The sequence below is a fragment of the Brienomyrus brachyistius genome, chromosome 12 (assembly GCF_023856365.1).
Source record: "Brienomyrus brachyistius isolate T26 chromosome 12, BBRACH_0.4, whole genome shotgun sequence".
NCBI lineage: Eukaryota > Metazoa > Chordata > Actinopteri > Osteoglossiformes > Mormyridae > Brienomyrus > Brienomyrus brachyistius.
In genome coordinates this window covers 15,339,409-15,358,713 of record NC_064544.1, presented here as the reverse complement: position 1 = coordinate 15,358,713, position 19,305 = coordinate 15,339,409, and the positions used below count along the sequence as shown (strand labels likewise).

Genomic DNA, 19,305 nt, shown 5'->3' with positions numbered 1-19,305 from the left:
AGAAGTGAGGCTTTCTGAGAGATTATGTCAGAGAAGTGGGTGTCAATGACATAACCCGGGAACAAAATGTACAGTCAACTCTTCTGCACTGAGTTTGCACATTTCTAATAAAATTCTCTGTATGCTACAACCTGTACGCTCTTTGTGCATAATTCAACTTTGTCTCAAACTTGTATTATTAGCACATGAACACTGAACATGATGATCAGTGAACACTGAACAACAGTTTGCAACAAAACATTGCGAGTACTTACAATCTACCTAATTGCCCGTGGCCCTGCTCCCTCTCTGATTAGTTAATTATTTCATTAAATTTTTCCAGATACAGATAGCCCTGTACTCATTCACCCCTATTAATCATATAATATTTGGTGCAATTCTGCCTTTGTAGGTGTCACTTCCAGCATGTAGAGGATGATTATTTAATACCAAAAATATTTTCCTCATTGTATTACCAAGGAATAATGTGTCAGATGTGAGGCAGAATAAATTCTGGGTCCAGACAGACAGGACTGAATGGATGGTCAATGAGGTGGTGAGTCACAACCAGATTATAAGAGGGAGAGACGATCCACATGCTGGTTGGTGGTTTTGCAAGTCGGGGCTTTGAACACAATATTGGAGAAATGACGGGCGGAATGTAACATTGTAGAGTTGTGTATTTCCTAATGCATTTCTGTTTTTTTGCATCTGGCAACTTAGCAAGGAGAATATGGAGCTGGGTGCCCTGATGTGCCAAACAGCTTTGCTTTGCCAAGTGGAGCTTTAACAATTTAGTATAAGCTCCTCTCGTTACTTAATATTTCGTATTAATTTATTCATGTAATTTATTGACTAATTGAGCCAGATCTGACGGGGAGAGAAAGAACAGACAGACAGAAAGGAAGGAAGGAAGGAATATCCAAAAGTTGTTGTATCTGTAATAGAGGATAAAACCCAAACACTCACAAAAACACAAACCAAAGGCAACACAATGGCAACAAAAAAAGTCTGCCTAAGGACCGGAATAGTTATGTGTACACAAGTGCATGAGAATGTGAGTGTGTGTGTGTGTGTGTGTGTGGATGTATGTATGCATGAGATTGTGTTGAATGGGTGCAGACAGGATCAACTAACATTAATTGCAGCAACAGTCGACAGCTGCAATGATTGACTTGGAGAGGAAGGCAAGGACAGGTACACAGACTGAGGAGGACTCAACAAGGGACAGGTGCGGCTCATGGCTAGCAGTGCCCTCTGCTGGCGACATGGAGACATGACAGGCAAAATATAACACGATGGAGTTTACAATATTTTTTTCCCTGTATTTCCTAATACATTTCAATGTATAGCTGTTTTACTCACTGTAAAATGTTTCGTTTTCCTCTGTAGGTGGGTACACCTATTACTGGTCTGGTCCCTCTAATGGCTGCCATACTCAGGGAGTAGCTGTTGCTGTGGCAGATCGACTTGAACCAAGATGGTGGCTTAGGCAGACAGTACAGCGGCTACTCCAGGTCAGATAATGGTGTATAGCGTGTTCAATGTTGGGACTTTGCATCCCAACAGTTTTTTAATTGTGGCCAACCGTTATAGGTGACTTTTGGATTCTGATTCCAGAGCCCTGAGCCGCATCTTTGGGCTTGATACTCTCATACTGCTGGTGTGGCGAGGAAATCACTCACATCCTCATGAGCAGACACTGGAGGCTCCTCCAAAATTGCAGGGTCTACAGAAGTGCCCAGATTGTGAATTCTGATCTACTCCGAAGATTCAGCTTAGGTCCAGTAGGCCACCATCTACTAGGAGGAAGAGGCTGGACCTGAGTCCATGCAGTTGAGTCTGCATGCAGTTTGTGTGGCGTGACCGTCGATCCTACTGTGAAGCTGGACACCTTCCGTGATTAGATCCTGAAGGTTACTCAGTGTTGGTGTTACTGGTGTTTCTAAAAGGACGTCATCCATCTCGCAGGGCACCCTGGATATCATTGAGAGGAGTGGTAGCACACACAGCGTGATTGAAACTTTGGTCAGTACCGGGAACTGAAGGACGGCTACGAGGGCAGTGAGGGCAGATAAGGAGGCGTTTGATAGAGGAATCTGTGAACAAGTGACACAACATCTGTGGTGAAGTGACCCACATCCTGCTTACAGAGGAATCAGAGCATTACACACCCATGGGGATTTTTTTGTAATAACATATGAATCTTACATGTTTTACCGAAGACATTTAACCTCTTTATATGACACTCAAAATAAATACTGTATACAATTCATATTAACTGAATGTGTTATTAGGCATAAATTACCTTTACTGATGTAAAATACATATGACATTAATGTGCCGTCAAAAACAGGTGCAGGAGAGATTTTTCAAGGGACCAAACAATGAACTAAATGGAACCTAACATGAAGTTTTCTCAGGTCTAATTAAACCCACTTAATGTGGAGAGATCATACATAAGAATTATATAAAAGCAATATAATTTTTTATCAAGAAACAACAAGCAATAAACATGCATTTCCTATTAAAGTGATATGTTATCATGTATGGTAAAATATAAAGTTAATGTTGGTATGAATGTGGCCATAATCGTACAAGAGCTTGTAATAAACTTATAAAAACATCATGTGTTGTCATATATTGAAATAAGGAAAATGTTTGATAGCTTTATATGAAACGTGTTTTTTTTTCATATCGGCACATCCAATACGGTCATCAGAGACTCACAGTTGGGGGGAGGATGGACTGGTCCATATGTAGATGACGCTGTGGTTCTGAGACGCTGCACTGGCTTTTCACGATCTTCAAACTGGTTACTTTCACTTGTGAAATAAAGACAGCAATTCTTGCTCAGGAATGAAAGACCAAATCATTAAAAAAAAAATACATTTATTGATTTTAACTTTTCATCAATCAGCATGTGCATCATTTTGCTCTAGATATCAGTAACCTTTTGGAAAACAAAAGAAATCCCTGTTACTTTTTACTGTGTTATTCTTAATTTGAATATATTCTAAAACCCTTCACCTGGGATGATAATATCCTATGTGGCTCAGCATCAAAGCTGAGCATGCTAAACCTGCACAACTTCAACCAAACATCCAATGGGTCAGTGGTTACTGCTCAAGTTTAAAACGAGATTACAGTTACCAAAAGACTTTCAAAACTTCCAAAACCTAATTCGGCGTGTTCTATAACATCGACATATATTTCTTTAAATAGGTTCAGCCTAAAAAATATATACAATATACAATTGCTTGTTGTGTGTGTGTGTGTGTGTGTGTGTGTGTGTGTGTGTGTGTGTATATATATATATATATATATATATATATATAGGACAAGGTTTCCATGTGGTTCTTTGTTTACTGTTGGTAGTACTTGGTGCTTAACCGGTCTTGGCTTTGCCATTCTACCTTTGTCCCTATGTTCAATACTGTTTGACTGATTTAGCATTTTTTTATGTACTTAGCAGCTAATCAACTAACTACAGGATATCGAAGACTCACATAGACTGCTTTGTGACTCAGACACCGGAGTTGATCTATTAATTCTCCTTACAAAGCGCTAAACTATATTTAGTTTCTGCCTACATATATTTGAAATAGAGACTGTTTAAGGTTTCTGGTGGTGTTGTTTGTTATAATGTTTCTATAACAAAAACCTGCAGAGTTTTTTAAATGGTTTCGAGATTTCTGCATAGCCAGCTCCAGAGAGTTAAAGTTACATGTGATTTTTTTTCCTTTGATATAATGAGTGGCCAGAAGATATTCAAAATATAAAATATTTTCAGAGCCAAGAGAAAAAATATTTTGAGCGTTATTGTGTGCCTCTGTGTACAGCATCTTCAAAATTTTATGGCAGTGTTAAGTTTCTTCTGCTTCCAAATTCAGTCTATACTAAGAAAGCCAATTCTCACCTTATTGATTGCAATAGAAATAACCCTCACTACCTTTTTAAAATAATAGCTCATCTAACAAATAAGGCTGAACCTCTGCTTCCAAGTAATTTCAGTAGGTAACATTTTATGAACTTCTTTGTGGAACAGTGTTGAAGTGGTTTATGTGGTTTATAATGTTTGATGCTCCATACTCCATCGTGACAGATACTCCATCATCAATGTCACCGGTCTAGTATGGAGTACCACAGGGATCAGTGCTTGGTCCTTAATTGTTTTCTCTCTGCATGCTGCATTAAGAAACATAATGAGAAAGCATCACTGCTATGCCGACGACACCCAAATATACATTTAAGTTACACCTAACTACACCACATCTATTGCCACTTTAACTAATTACTTTAATGAAGTCAAAACCTGGATGGCTGAATACTCTCACGAAATGCTTGGAAAACCAAGGTTCTGTTCTTTGGAGGGAGGTCTGCAGATAGGAATTTTATAAATTCCGCACTCCACTCCAAAAAGCTAAACTTTTCCCTCAGCAGCTCAGCCTGTAACCTGGGTGTCATCTTATATACAAGCGTCTCAGTCAAATTACACATGGATGGAATATCAAAAGCCTTGCTTCCTACAGCTATACAGCATCGCCCAGCTGTGACAATTTCTTACTATTCAAGATACAGAGAAATTGATACATGCCTTTGTATACAGGAAGTTAGACTACTGAGACTACGGTAATGCTCTGTTGCATATAAGGCAGTTAAAGGTCTAGCTCCTGCCTACTTGACAGAATTACTTCAAGTTTACAAGCTGCATTGTCCACTCAGATCACAGAATGCAGGCTTTGTTGTCGTCACACATATAAATACAGTGACAGTGGGCAGTAAAGCATTCTGCTACAGGGCCCCTATATTGTGGGATGGTTTACCAGTCTATGTTCAGGGTGTCGAATCGGTCTCAGTCGTTAAATCTCAACTGAAGACCTGTTACTTTAGTTTAGCTTTACTGCAACCTAACACATAACACACCATAACTATGGCTGCTGGTGCTGCTGTACTTGCCATTTTTATCTACCATAGTTGTCCATAAATGTGTCAATGAACGTTCTGATCTTCCAGGCTCTCTGCCTTCCCACACCCCATCTGAGCTGGAGTTCTGATTCGGTCCCATGGAGGGGTGACATCACAATCGGGACCTACAAACTGTATCATCGTGGGCGCAGCCTTCAGTGCCGCCCTACACAGGCCAGCATGGAAACCGCACTCATTGATGGCCTTTGTCTTGATTCTTCATTACAGCTTACACCTTGGTTTTTAGCAAGCAAGTCAACTATTTTCTTTTTTCAGTAATGCTAGTATGCCCAGGGGGGTGTGCAGCCAGTTGACCTTGGACCCTCAGAGGTTTTTCTTTCTCCCTACTTGGGAGTTTTTGGTTCCTCTCCTCGGTTTTCATCTGACTTTATTTAATTTCTTTCCTTCATTTTCCCCTTTCTGTTCTGCCGAATTTTATTTGACACACCCCCGAAGTGTGGAATATATCCGAACATGAGAACGTACCTTGTCGGTGTTATAATACTTCTCATGCACCCAGTGTAATAGCTCTAGTGTCCCTCCGTTGGTATCACTGACACTGAACTGACTTTGATGTCAGACAATTTCTTTTTTATGTATATTCAAAGAAGCTCTCTGAGTCTCCCTGTTGCCATTTTCACAGTCTACCATCTAACCAAGTTAAATGGTCTCCTGGCCTCCGTCTCCGAAACCAGAACCTCCAATGAAGGCCAACTCATACCTCACTTTTCTACACACGCTTACAGTCCTCTTTGCTCTTTAGCCTCTTGGAGTAACATTTTTTAATGCAAAAACAGTGGTGGTAAACTTTGGGCTGTTGTTTCTTTCAAATATACCAAATAATTGTGAAACACAACCATATAATTAAAGTTGCAAAGCCTGTTAAGTTTTGTTTCTTATGACAAAGTAAAAATGTTTAAGCATAACTTATTGGTGACCTATCCCATTCCTCCATACCTCTGCACAACTGCCAAGTTAATGCCAATGCTTGAGGTCAACCAATCAGAGAAGTTTACCATTGTAGCCTCCATGCAGTGGTTCTTGGTTGAGTGAAAAGTACTGACTTCAGAAGCCCCTGGAGTCGTTCCTCACTCGCATGTAGTTCACAGCCTGGTACAATGCTTGGCAACCCACAGAGATGGTGATGCTCCTGCTACTGGAAGGGGATGTACTCCTGGTTCTCCTCAGCCTGTCTGTCTCACTGTTTGTTTAACACTGGTAGTGAGCTGGCATTAAAGCAGAACTTCTGTTTTAAAAAAGCTGTAAAATGACCCACAAACTCATCAGTAGAGGGTAGTTATTACTGAGATTTTAAGCCCTGTATGTCATTAGAACTGTCATATGGTCTGAATGTTTTGCCTTTTTTATTCTACCGCTATATAGTCACTTTGTGCTGCATGCTCTCACACTGTAACATGTACATTGTGTGTTGCAAACACTGCATCTTTCGACGGTTCCCATCAGCAAGTCACAGGAAGTGATGCCAGTTGTGTGGGTCAGCCACAGAGTCTGTTTAGGGGTCTACTGTGGACACGCCATTCGTGTTGCTAGATCTTAGTGATTATATACAGTTTCTGTAAGGGGGTCTGAGGTGAAGCACGAAGCTGAGACACGGCTCTGCTAACATTTACAGGGAAACCACAAGCTCACCTAGGAACACTGATGCTAACACAGTAACTTCCTGTATAAAACTTTCAAGTCAGTCACTGCTATGGACTTGGCCATGTTTCCAGTCACTGTCCTATTAAGATTGTCAGCTGGTCATGTTGCACAGTTTCCTTCCGCCTTAAGCTTACTTTGATCGGTCGCCTTTTTGTTCTGCATTTCTTTAACATCAATCACCTAATGTGTTTTTCAAAGCTAAATATTTTTCGCATTATAATGCAATACTTCCAGTTGTTGCAAAACATACCGATGGTATAACAATGCCACATGCTGTTGAAAAAAACCCTCCGTTACTCCAATTTCTGTGAAATGGCCACATATTTGAAACGACCATCGAAATTGTTAACACTTTACTTGAAGCTGTCATCTATAATGTGTTATAGACATTTAGTAATGCATTACAAAGCATCTACTACAAGGGTAGTACAGCATCTCTGTATTAACAGTCATAAGGTATTATAATGTTGATTATAATACTTCATTATCTCAGGTCTAAGCTTTCATCTATCACAGATACCTTCATAATGCATTACACAGCATCCTTAAATCTTTCATCATCCATTATAATGAACTGTTGATACTTTGTAATGCATTATGAAGGTATCTATAATGCCTTTTAGATGAGCTCCTGTGCTGCCTGCTCCCACACCACACCAGGCTGCTTTCCCACTGCTAGAGCCCACTGCTCCACTCACTGGTTTCCCACAGCGAGAAGTGTCAGCTCAGCCCGCCGGCTCTCCGTGGGTGGAAGTCCTGTCCACTCCACTGACCCCGGAAGTCATATCATAGACAGCTGACTCCCAACACACTCCGTGGTTCATCATCAGTCCTGGCCCTGGTATTTCAGTTCCCCATCCAAGACCTGCATTCTCTGTGGCCCCCTGGCTTGTTCTTGCCCTGTGTGCTGCTTTATGAGGACCAGCTGCCTAGCTGGGGCTCCTTTCTGTCTCCCCCTGCAGTTTTCTTGTTGATCCCTGGCATCCCAGCAGAGCCTACTGAGGTCCAGTTCCCCACACCACTGCCCCTGTCCTCGTCTTTCCTGTTCCCTTCAGTCCCGGTGATACCTGGTGTTATTTCCTATATTCTCAGCCCTGTTTGGTGTCTCTTCCACATCCCTGGTCCTGTTCAGTGTCCCGTCAGTCCCTGGTCTGCTGGATCTGTCTGTCATGTTCCCAAATGGCCAGCAGTGGTCACTACTGGCCATTCAGTTTCCTCTCGCTTCTCTTTATTACTCATACCTGCCTCTCGTTGGTCTCTCATACTGAACTGAACATTTCCATTAAGAGACACACAGAATCCAAAGACAATAATGGTGAAATACACATACTTTTCAGCTGGCATTTATAGGTTAATATTTTTTGTGTATATTGCTGCCTGCTTGTCCTGTGTTCCCCAGTCAATCGTTGACATTGCATGTGTCATTCTCTGCCTGAGTTCTTGCCAATATTTGGAGTTTGTCCTGATCCCTTTTAGTTGTTCCTCATTCCCCCTTTTGTTTTGTCCCTCGTGGTCCATTGGTTTGTGTTCTGGTTTGTTTGTTTAAAATAAAGCCCTCTACAGTATATTTAAATCGCAAGGTCATGTGTGGATTATCACTTTGGTCCTGCTTCCCGACGTGACCATTAATGACGTGTTTATAGATTCTTATAAGCTGGGCATTTATGGAACATGTTACTGAATGATGACATTAGGGAATCCAAATACAACAATTGAGAAACACTAATACCTTCCGGCTGCTATTTATAGGTCAATGTTCTTATGCCTTGGCTATCAAACAAGGAAGTAGCTTTTTTCATCACTAGATATGACAACTTACAGAAAAGTGCATGAAACAGTTCAGTGTAGTGAGATGCAGTAATGCTCATCTTAAATAGTCTCCTACTCATTTCTGGTAAGATTTAAACTGCTTTTAAATGTGATTCTTGTGGAACCAGGTATATTGGCAACTGCTACTTGCTACTGCTGTTGATAGAATAAGAGGAAAATGTACTTGTTTGCTAATTTCCTTTCTTGTGATGCTTGTTGTATTCTGGAAAGCTACGGAAATTGGAATGTTATTGCAATTTTGATAGAATACAGTTTCTTTGTTGTATTTTGAGTTGTTTTGCAAATCGAGCAATTTCACAGAGAATTTCATATTTTGTTCATTCATTCATTCATTCATTCATTCATTCCATCCATTTTCCAAACCGCTTATCCTACTGGGTCGCGGGGGGTCCAGAGCCTATCCCGGAAGCAATGGGCACGAGGCAGGGACCAACCCAGGATGGGGGGCCATCGCAGGGCACACTCACACACCATTCACTTTCACACGCACATCTACGGGCAATTTAGCAACTCCAATTAGCCTCAGCATGTTTTTGGACTGTGGGGGGAAACCGGAGTACCCGGAGGAAACCCCACGACAACATAGGGAGAACATGCAAACTCCGCACACATGTAACCCAGGCGGAGACTCGAACCTGGGTCCCAGAGGTGTGAGGCAACAGTGCTAACCACTGCACCACCATGCCGCCCCTCATTCATTCATTCATTCATTCATTCATTCATTTATAACACATATGTGCATGTATAAAAGAGTGACTGTAGTGGTGTAGTGTTATGAACTTGCAGTAGTAAAATCAATAAAACTGACTGTGTGATTTTAAAGCCACATTATGTCTGGGCATGAAGACACATATCAATTAACACATGATTTGGTAGGACTGTGACAAAGACTAACATACTGGTAAATCCACAAATGTCACATAATTCTCTCTAGAGGACTGGGAAATAATGAGTGTGTCCGTGTTGAATATTAAAATATTCTCAAAATAAAAGGAAATAGAACTCCTTATTGAGTCAGAGAATGGGCGAAACTGCATGCTTAGCATGAAATGATTACCTATATATACAGCCGGTAAAATAAGTATTGAACACGTCACCATCTTTCTCAGTAAATATATTTCTACAGGTGCTACTGACATGAAATTTTCTCCAGATGTCGGTAAGAACCCATGCAACCCACACATGCAAAGAAATACAAAAGTTTAGATGTCCAGAAATTGCGTTATCTGTAATAAATTTGAATGACACAGGGAAAAAAGTATTTAACACAGTTACTGAAATGTATTTAATACTTCGTACAAAAGCCTTTGTTGGTACTAAACGCTTCAAGATGCCTCCTATGGAGAAACTAGTTGCATGCATTGCTCAGGTGTGATTCTGGCCCATTCTTCCACACAAACAGTCTTAAAACCTTGAAGGTTCCATGGGCATCTTCTATGAACTCTAATCTTTAGCACTTTCCATAGATTTTCTATTGGATCCGAGTCAGAATAGCCCAGCCAATCACCTAGCAGCTTTACTTTCTTCCTCTGAAACCCAGTCCGAGTTTCCTTGGCTGTGTGCTTGGGATCATTGTCTCGCTGAAGTGTCCACCCTTGTTTCATCTTCATCTTCCCGGTAGATGGCAGCAGATTTTTATCAAGAATGTCTCGGTACATTTGTCCATCCATCCCTCCTTCAGTTACATGAAGTTTGCCAGTGCCGTATGCTGAAAAACAGCCCCACACCATGATGTTCCCACCTCCAAACTTCACTGTTGGTGTGGTGTTTTGGGGTGATGTGCTGTGCCATTTGATCTCCAAACATGGTGTGTATTATACCATCCAAAGAGTTCAATTTTTGGTCTCATCTGACCAGACTGTATTCTCCCAGTATTTCACAGGCTTCTCTAAATGCTGTGCAGCAAACTTTAAATGAGCTTCAACATGTTTTTTCTTCAGCAATGGAGTCTTACGTGGTGAGCGTGCATACAAGCCATGGCTGTTGAGTGCGTTACTTATTGTTTTCTTTGAAACAATTGTACCTGCTAATTCCAGGTCTTTCTGAGACTCTCCACAGGTGGTCCTTGGCTCTTGGACAACTCTTCTGATAATTCTTTTGAGTCCTCTGTCAGAAATCTTGCGAGGAGCACCTGGCCGTGGCCGGTTTATGGTGAAATGATCTTGTTTCTACTTCCGGATTATGGCCCCATCAGTGCTCACTAGAACATTCAGAAGTTTAGAAATCCTTCTGTAGCCAAATACCATCAGTATGTTTTGCAACAATATGGTTGCGAAGGTGTTGAGAGAGTTCTTTGCTTTTACTCATTATGAGATGTTTCATCAGTTGGGACTGAAGCAATTTCCACCAGATGTTGGTAAGAACCCATGCAACCCATACATGCAAAGAAATGCAAAATCTTAGATGTTCAGCTCAACTTAGATGGTTCAGCCCAATTGCACTGAAAAGGGACAGGATTGCGTTCTGATAGGTTTCAGCTGGTGTCTTGGCTTTTGGTGCCTGTTTGCACCTCCATTTCTCCCTGTATCATCTTCCAAGCCACTTCTCCTCCTGGGTCGCTATCCTGGAAGCTATGGGCACGAGGCAGGGAACAACCCAGGACATCTCAGCGCACACTCACACCATTCACTCCTATGGAGTAACTCCAATTAGCCTCAGCATGTTTTTGGACCGGGTACCAGAGTACCTGGAGGGAACCCCACGATGACATGGGGAGAAAATGCAAACTCGTTACCCTGGCAGAGACTCGAACGCGGGTCCCAGACATGTGAGGCAACAGTGCTAACCACTGCACCACCACGTCATTCCGTTTTATTACACAACTTCATTTCTGGATTTCTAAGGTTTGATTTCTTGCATGTGTGGGTTGCATGGTTTCTTACCGATATCTGGTGAAAATTTCATGGCAGTAGCACCTTTAGAAATATATTTTCTGAGGAAAAATGGTGAAGTGTTCAATACTTATTTTACCCGCTGTATAATATATAAAAAACAGTTATCAAACAACCAAGCTAATTAATTATCTCAATAACCATGTAACACTATATTGCTGAGTTTATTTGGGAATTTCTTTAGTGGGGGGTAATTATGATAACATAACTGAAAGCTGATCATTAGACTTATAGCCAGTATGAACACAGTTGCTTATTAACTGTATTGTAGGCTAATATTAATCTAAAACTTGTCTGGTCCTGGATATCAAGTTGTCTTCAGCTAATGAATGTCAGATTTGTAAGAACAGTGTAACTCATCAGGTGGGTAATTGACACAGTTTAAGGGTGTCTGGCTGTGAAGTATTGAGTGTCCCACCATAATGAGTGTAGATGCATGATCTCCTGCTTGCTTTCCTGGATTTTTCAGCTTTTCAATTTGTGGTTTATATGTTGTTATTTTGCCCATATCAGCTTTATGAGTTTCCGCCCTATTTGCACTAGTAACTTGGTTGGCCATTTGTTGTTCCTTGTCTTTGTTTATACCTGCATGGTTTTTGGCCCTTTGCCTCTCTGTGCGCTACAGTTCTGGAAATGAACCTGGAGCTCGAGTACTTGGATGCTCTCCCTCTCCAGTCATTACACAGAGAAACTCCCAGTCACATTTACAGTACAAATAAGGTCCAACAGTGTCATTCACTGTGGTACTGCTGCAGTACTCACTCTGTATTTGAATTTAAGCACTGCAGAGAGGAACAGGGTGACAAGCGGCTACAGCCTGTTTCTGTAGCTGTTTGTTAAAAATTTACAGAACAGTATTCAAGAAAATAACTAGATCTTACACATGTTTAAACTAAAGATATGTGTATAGTACTTGGCATGCTGGAAAAACTGATGGCATACTGACATTCCTCCAGTGCTCTGCCACGTATCACATTGACCATGGTGCTGATCCCAGTGCACACAGGGACAGGATGTCAGGCCCTCACACTCAAACACTAAGGATAATTTAGAGTCTTAAAAAATCATTACTATCAGCTTATCAATATTTACACCAATTTGTTTCATGATTCGGGCGCAATGCAAAAAAAGTTACATAACATTCATTCTACTTCTTATGTGAATTTTACATATTAACTGCTAGTATGAAAAACCACTAGTGGGTAATATTACATTACATCTCTATACAAACTGTCCTTAACATCTGTATATGTATAAAAAAAACAAAGAGTGCTGGAGGAATGTACATTTGTATCAGCTTCATGTGCTGCATGGCCAGTGCGGTACAAGCACCTCTAGAGTGACATCAAATGAACAGCAACTTTTTATACCCAACAGTGAAAGTACAAGGCTGGCTTATGCTTCTGGTCAGTGTCAGAATCAGAATTCAATACTTTGCTTCTTCATTGCAGGTGTTTGTGTTGCTGCTGATCTGCCAGTAAATGGCAGAGTGGGAGGGACAGTGGAGCTGCCTTCAGTCCTGGGGAGCCTGAAAGTGGAAGATTTTCAGCTTCTGAGTTGGACATTTAATGGAAGGGACATTGCTGAAATGCTCAGCGGTCGCACAGAAGCAAATTTTCATGCTCAGTTCAAAAGACGACTCAAGCTGAGCCCTGATTTCAGTCTAACTGTGAGGGAGCTGAGACTGGGGGACAGTGGGGAGTATCAGCGTGTAGGAAGGAAGAAAGATGGTCTACAGATTCCTCCACATAAAATCCAGCTGCACGTTTATGGTAAGATATATAAAGCAGTAAACATATTCAGATATACTAAACTTTATTATTATTGCTACTTTATCATTTATTACTATCCAAACAATTATGCATTTGCCATTGTTAGAGAGGTGTTCAGTGTTGTGCTTGTAATTATATCTGTATGGTTGTAAAGCTCATGTTCCCCAGCCTTGTACCCAGTGCTGCACAGACAGGCTCTAGGCCCCCTGTGACCCTGACCAGGATAAGCAGTTAGGATGGATGATGTGAAGTTTAGGAGAAACATCATCTTATCCGTCCTTCCATCTTCCATAACTGCTCATCTGCAGTGAGGAAACACAGTGCAGCCTAACTGAAGGGACACCCTGGTTGGTCCATCACACAGCTCACACCTACAATAAAATGCTGGGGGCAGCTTAGTGATGCCAGTTTATACTGAGGAAGGAAGGCAGAGTGTCTGGTAGAATCACATGCAAACATCCCACAATCCTGGAGGCCTGAGGTCACAATGCTGCCCACTGTGCCACTGCACTGGTCTTCAAACATATTATTACCTGTAGAAATGTTGACAGCATAATTTTCTGTACTTATTCAGTAGAGACCCCCATAACATCAGTGTGGATACAGTCAGAATACACCTGGGACCCAGAGAACCACACCTGCGCTGTGCGTTTGGTCTGCAACTCATCAGGAGGCCTGAGACCCTCTTACACCTGGAGGATGAGGGATCAGACAAAGAGCAGCTCCAGGCTGCATTTCTTTCTTCCACCAGGAGAGGGCAATGTCACCATGACCTGCACTGCTGTCAATGCTGCTAGTCAGATGTCCAGTAATCATACAGTGAGGTGCATCCCCACTAGTGATCAAACCACAGGTAACACAAGCTCACACATAATGACATCTGCATGGATAAACATATACCTGTAGCACTACAAAGAATTATACCCAGCCTAATCTTTTATAAGTTAAGATACGTGTAAGTAACGGCCAGTGAACATGCTAAACCGATAAGGATTAGATAGAGGATGGAGCAGGTCAGTGACCATGACTGTCAGTTGGATACGTGCTGGTGTTAAATGACAATGGCTTCCACACAAGGTCAGAAAATGTGTCCTACACTTCTGTGTTTCCCATCCATCCATCCATCCATCCATCCATGCTGATAAAATTCACAATTAACTCAGACACTCACCTCATCAGGGTGTGGCGCAGTGGTGCAGTGGTTATCACTATTGCCTTACATGTCTGCGATCAGGGTTTGAGTCTCCATGATGGCTCCATATATGCAGTTTGCTTGTTCTCTCCATGTTGTCATGGCTTCATCCTGCTAGTCCAGTCCCCCCCATGCTGCAAAAATGTCCTGAGGTTAATGGACGTTATTGAATGCAAGGAATTAATACCCATGTAATGTATTTTTTATGTCTTTGATTTTTTTTATTTTTTTTTACGAAAGAGTGAGATATTCTATCCATTAGGGATTATTCAAGCAGGGAACAACCCAGGATGTGGGGCCAGCCCATTGCAGGGCACATTCTCACACCATTCACGCACACATGCACTCCTATGGAGAAAACCCCATGATGACATGGGGAGAACATGCAAACTCCACTCACATGTAACCCAGGCGGAGACTCGAACCCGGGTCCCTGAGGCGTGAAGCAGCAGTGCTAACCACTGCACCACCATGCCACCCCTATAACGATCATAATAATAATAATAATAATCCACACACACCTAAGATGATGAAGCATAAAGATAAGAGCTCTATGTCTCATACATGCATGTCCAAGCTGTGAATGCAGAAGATGCAGGAAACAGGTTTGATGCAGGTTTTCTTCTTCCCATCTCCTTTACATTATTACTCTGATCCTCTTAATGCCCCCAGTTGGCTTCTCACTGTATCTGCTGAAGATGGCAGTGTTCTCTGTGGGTCTGGTCATCATGGTGTCCGCTGTCATCACTGTCCACCTCAGGGAGAGATTCCACAGGTAAGTAAAGCAGCCAATCAATTAATCTCATCGCAGCATTTATTAGTCATAATATTTATCATCTATTTACATCATCACCTGAATGTCCATGGCTCTTTCCTTACAGGCAAAGAGAGCATGTCGAAGGGGCAGAGACAGAAGGAACTGCACCACCAGGTGGCAGACTGTAGGCGTCCTGGATCCATGTATCCCTGTATTCCTGTACACAGCAGCCTGTTTACCCCCAGCTTACACACCATGGTAACAATACTTATACTGGAAGGTCACTGTAAATTGAAAATATTAATTCATATCACATCTCAGTGTCATTTACTAGTTGGGTCAGTGGGTCCTAAAGATCAGTCCCCTTTGGATTCTCCTTAACCAGCTTGTATGAGGAGGGTCTGATACAAAGTAAATTTTAGCATGACAGTTATGAGATGCATATCTTAAAATAACATATTTTTACCAGCCTGCGAACACTTTACAGCTAAAATCGACACTGTTTCTCCACATTTACATTCCACAGTGTTTTATAATGTTTTCTACTTGATCGTGTTTGTAATGAGGACTCTTACTTTTGTGAGTAGAACAGCAATCGAATTAAAGGTGCATGTATGTCAGTGTCGACACAGTTTGTCACTCTGCTCACCCTGAGCCTCACTGACCACATTCACTGATGATCAGGAAAACGATCCTGCATGCAGAGGTCAGCGCTTTGGTGTCTACAGCAATATGCAGCGGGAGGCTGTGAGGGCAGCTCTAAGGTGGAACTGCCGGCTTTTGTGAAATAAAGCTTTGTTTGTACAACTACAATGGATTCAGTTTTTTCTGCTCCATCTTGCTCTCCTTCTAAAATATACAGACATATAGGTGAGAGTGGCGAATGGGGTCAGAGTGCAAAGTAGGATATTTATCCTATGGGTCATTCCTCGGTATTAAGGGCCCAAGGCTGATGTGACTATTCTCCTGACCAAAGGATTTGAACTGGCAACCTTCTGATCACGGGCACAAAGACCAGTCCTGCTGAGGGATTGACCCACTTGTCAGATCACCCTGGCAAGAGAGAAGGCCCCCAGTTCCCCCCCCCCCCCCCCCCCCCTCCATCTATATCAGCCCCTTATTCACCTGAGTGCCGGGTGTCATTTTCCTGGTTATATTTACATACTTTTAAATCAATAAAAGACAGTCAGAGATGGTGAGTAATCTGATGAGGGGAGTAAAGGCTGCATCATAGGAAAATCACTGACTGACAGGATTCTCAATATGTGACAAATGGAGGCAGCTTTAGCATGTCGATAGAGGGGCTGCTGAGCATCAGGACAATGGCAGCTTTCTGAGTGACTACAGAGGAGCCTTGGCTTGTATGTGCAGAGAGGACAGTTAGCAGGAAACTAACACATATATGACTATTATGTCATTTCACCGTCATTGTACAGCTACAATTGAATTCTTATACTGTGTATATAATATACTGTATATTTATATATAAATATGTATGCTGTGTGTGTGTGTGTGTGTGGACAATTGTCCCCCACAATGTAATAAAAACATGATTTTTTGACATTGCAGAGACCATTTTTCAGGTCTCCACAAACCTCTGTGAATGCATTCAAAAATCAAACGATGCCAAAAGTCTAATATTTTCTTTGGTTACTTATGGTTAAGATTATGGCTGGATAGGGGTTACGGTCTTTATCTTGTGATTAGAGTCCCCACTTAGATATAATTACAAATCTTTGTGTTTATGTGTATGTATAAATGATAGAGGCATAAATCAGAAATTCAGATAAAGATAAATACTATAAACTAAAATAAATTTACCCTCTATACAGTACAATGTACAATATACAGTCAGTAATACAAAAACGCATAAAAACCAGTAACAGTGATGTAAAGTGAGGAAGTGCATTCTAGAGCAGCTTTTGAGTGCAAAAAGACAGTTGGTAGGTAGTCCCTTGGTAGGTAGTGACTAGTTATTGTCCAGAGGCAGGTAGTGGACAGCATCCTGACAGCCTGGTGGATGAAGCTGTTGCACAGTCTTGTGGAGCGGGCCGGGAGGCTCCGGTACCTTCTCCCTGAGGGGAGGAGGCTGAAGAGGGAGTGTGAGGGGTGAGAGGAGTCGTCAGCAATGCTGATGGCTCTGCAGGTGAGGAGGGTGTGGAATATGTGCTTGAGGGAAGGCAGTGGCGCACCGATGATCTTACTCGCTGCATCCTCTATGCTTTGCAGGGATTTCCTACAAGAGGCAGTGCAGCCTCCATACCACATAGAGGTGCAGCTGGGTGGGGCGTCAACCAATCACAGGGCACACTTACACACCATTCACTCATACACCATTCACTCACACATGCACACCTAGGGGCAATTTAGTAATGCCAATTAGCGTCGGCATGTTTGTGGAGGGGGAGGGGAACTGGAGTACTAACAGACAACCCCACGACAACATGAGGAGAACATGCAAACTTCACATACATGGAACCCTGGTAGAGATTTGAACCCAGAACCCAGTGCTAACCACCACACCAGCATGCAGCCCTCATTGAGATATTCAAAATATCCTAAAATAAAAAAATATTTGAGATGAAAATCTACATTCAAATAACTTGTTAAAAACAAGTTAATACTGGTGGGCGGTGTGTGGCTCAGGTTAAGCTTCCCTTCCTGTGGTGGTTGCAGGTTCGAGGCCTGGCCTTGGCTGTTAACCCTCCAAGATGCTGCAGGGATGCCAGGTAAATGTGTTTGGAACCTAGATTCACTTTCAACTCTGTGTGTATATATGTGAATGAAAGGGATGTTTGTGTGTGAGTGTATGTATGTCTGTGTGTCTGTGTGTATGTACATTTAAAAATCTTTCTTATAAATCTTTCTACCTGCTGTCAGTTGTGCCTATTCTTATTTCTCCTGCAATGATATATTCTCTGGCTATAGACATAGAAACAGCTCCCCCCACTGGTTTGTTTGCTAACTGTATCCAGAGCATCCTTTTGTTTGCACTGGGGAGTCCAGTTTCTTCTCAGTGACCAAACACATGAAGTTCAGTGAATTGGTAACACCAAACTGCCCACAGTGAGTGTCTTCACTGTGATGGACTTGCATCCCATCCAGGGGGTCCCCAGCGGCCCCAGCGGGGTGAGCAGTAACCCTGGTCCAGCTTGTGTCCATCACTGGCATGTGTGCACCAATAGAAGGGAAGAGGTGCTTCAGCATTACGTTAATGGGTTGACCACAGGGCAAGAAGTGAGATTAGCCTAAATTCATGACCCCTGCATCACTGGACTCGAGTTTCTGTGTCATCTGGAGGTTCGTTTTAATGCATCCAAGATCACACTCCACCTTAGCATGAACACAGCAACCCTGAAGGAAGATGGTGGCCAGAGAAAGAGCTGACAGACATGGCAGTGGGCATTGGTGAAAGCAACTATCACGTCCCAACTGATACAGCAGACTTCTACTGCAAAGGAAAGGATTTTGTGAGTGACTTTAATACACTTACATACAATAGCTAAGACTTGTACCTACAATGGTCTGTGTTCCAAAGTATGCTGGATATTGACCAATTTGGGATTTTTTACATCACATGTTTTTGTAAAATGTATCTTTTCTAAAAAGTATATAAAAGGAGAATAAAATCTTGGCAAAATACTGTTAGCATATTATTATAGCTGTTTCTCTGCTGCAGCCATTGCAGGTGGGGGGTGCCACTGCAGAGGGCAGTGGTGGGCATCCTGGGTCCCTTTCCTTATAGTGATACCATCCATCCATCCATCCATTTTCCAAACCGCTTATCCTACTGGGTCGCGGGGGGTCCGGAGCCTATCCCGGAAGCAATGGGCACGAGGCAGGGAACAACCCTGGATAGGGGGCCAGCCCATCGCAGGGCACACTCACACACTATGCACTCACACATGCACACCTATGGGCAATGTAGTAACTCCAATTAGCCTCAGCCTGTTTTTGGACTGTGGGGGGAAACCGGAGTACCCGGAGGAAACCCCACGACGACATGGGGAGAACATGCAAACTCCACACACATGTGACCCAGGCGGAGACTCGAACCCGGGTCCCAGAGGTGTGAGATAACAGTGCTAACCACTGCACCACCATGCCGCCCCCTATAGTGATACCAGGAACTGATTTTTACTATTGGCTAATGAGTTACTTCACCAACTGGCATGAGGTGCACACAGTTCCTGATCAGAGTGCAGTGACCTTGGGGAGGAGTTGTTCTACTGCATGGGGTGCTGGAAGAACTGC

At 42.4% G+C, this 19,305-nt stretch overlaps 1 protein-coding gene and 2 long non-coding RNA genes across 4 annotated transcripts in view; all 3 read left to right on the top strand.

The window, feature by feature from the left end:
* The first annotated feature begins 418 nt into the window (after positions 1-418).
* Positions 419-2,605, top strand: LOC125704864 (uncharacterized). Its single transcript, XR_007381261.1, has 3 exons — positions 419-1,496; positions 1,600-1,836; positions 1,951-2,605. It is a non-coding gene; the product is annotated as an uncharacterized LOC125704864 (long non-coding RNA).
* Positions 2,606-8,400: 5,795 nt separating this feature from the next.
* On the top strand, positions 8,401-10,573 carry LOC125704869 (uncharacterized). The gene is made up of 3 exons (XR_007381266.1): positions 8,401-8,503; positions 9,566-9,598; positions 10,061-10,573. It is a non-coding gene; the product is annotated as an uncharacterized LOC125704869 (long non-coding RNA).
* Positions 10,574-11,805: 1,232 nt separating this feature from the next.
* LOC125704847 (uncharacterized) overlaps positions 11,806-19,305 on the top strand; it is a 38,435-nt gene continuing 30,935 nt past the window's right edge. Inside the window, exons 1-4 of one of the 2 annotated variants that reach the window (XM_048970981.1) lie at positions 11,806-13,102; positions 13,677-13,955; positions 14,967-15,069; positions 15,176-15,757. In XM_048970981.1, the coding sequence (XP_048826938.1) occupies positions 12,580-13,102; positions 13,677-13,955; positions 14,967-15,069; positions 15,176-15,239 (969 nt within the window). In that variant the 5' untranslated portion in view covers positions 11,806-12,579 and the 3' untranslated portion in view covers positions 15,240-15,757. The remainder of the gene's footprint in view (positions 13,103-13,676; positions 13,956-14,966; positions 15,070-15,175; positions 15,758-19,305) is intronic. The other variant, XM_048970982.1, reaches the window with a different exon arrangement.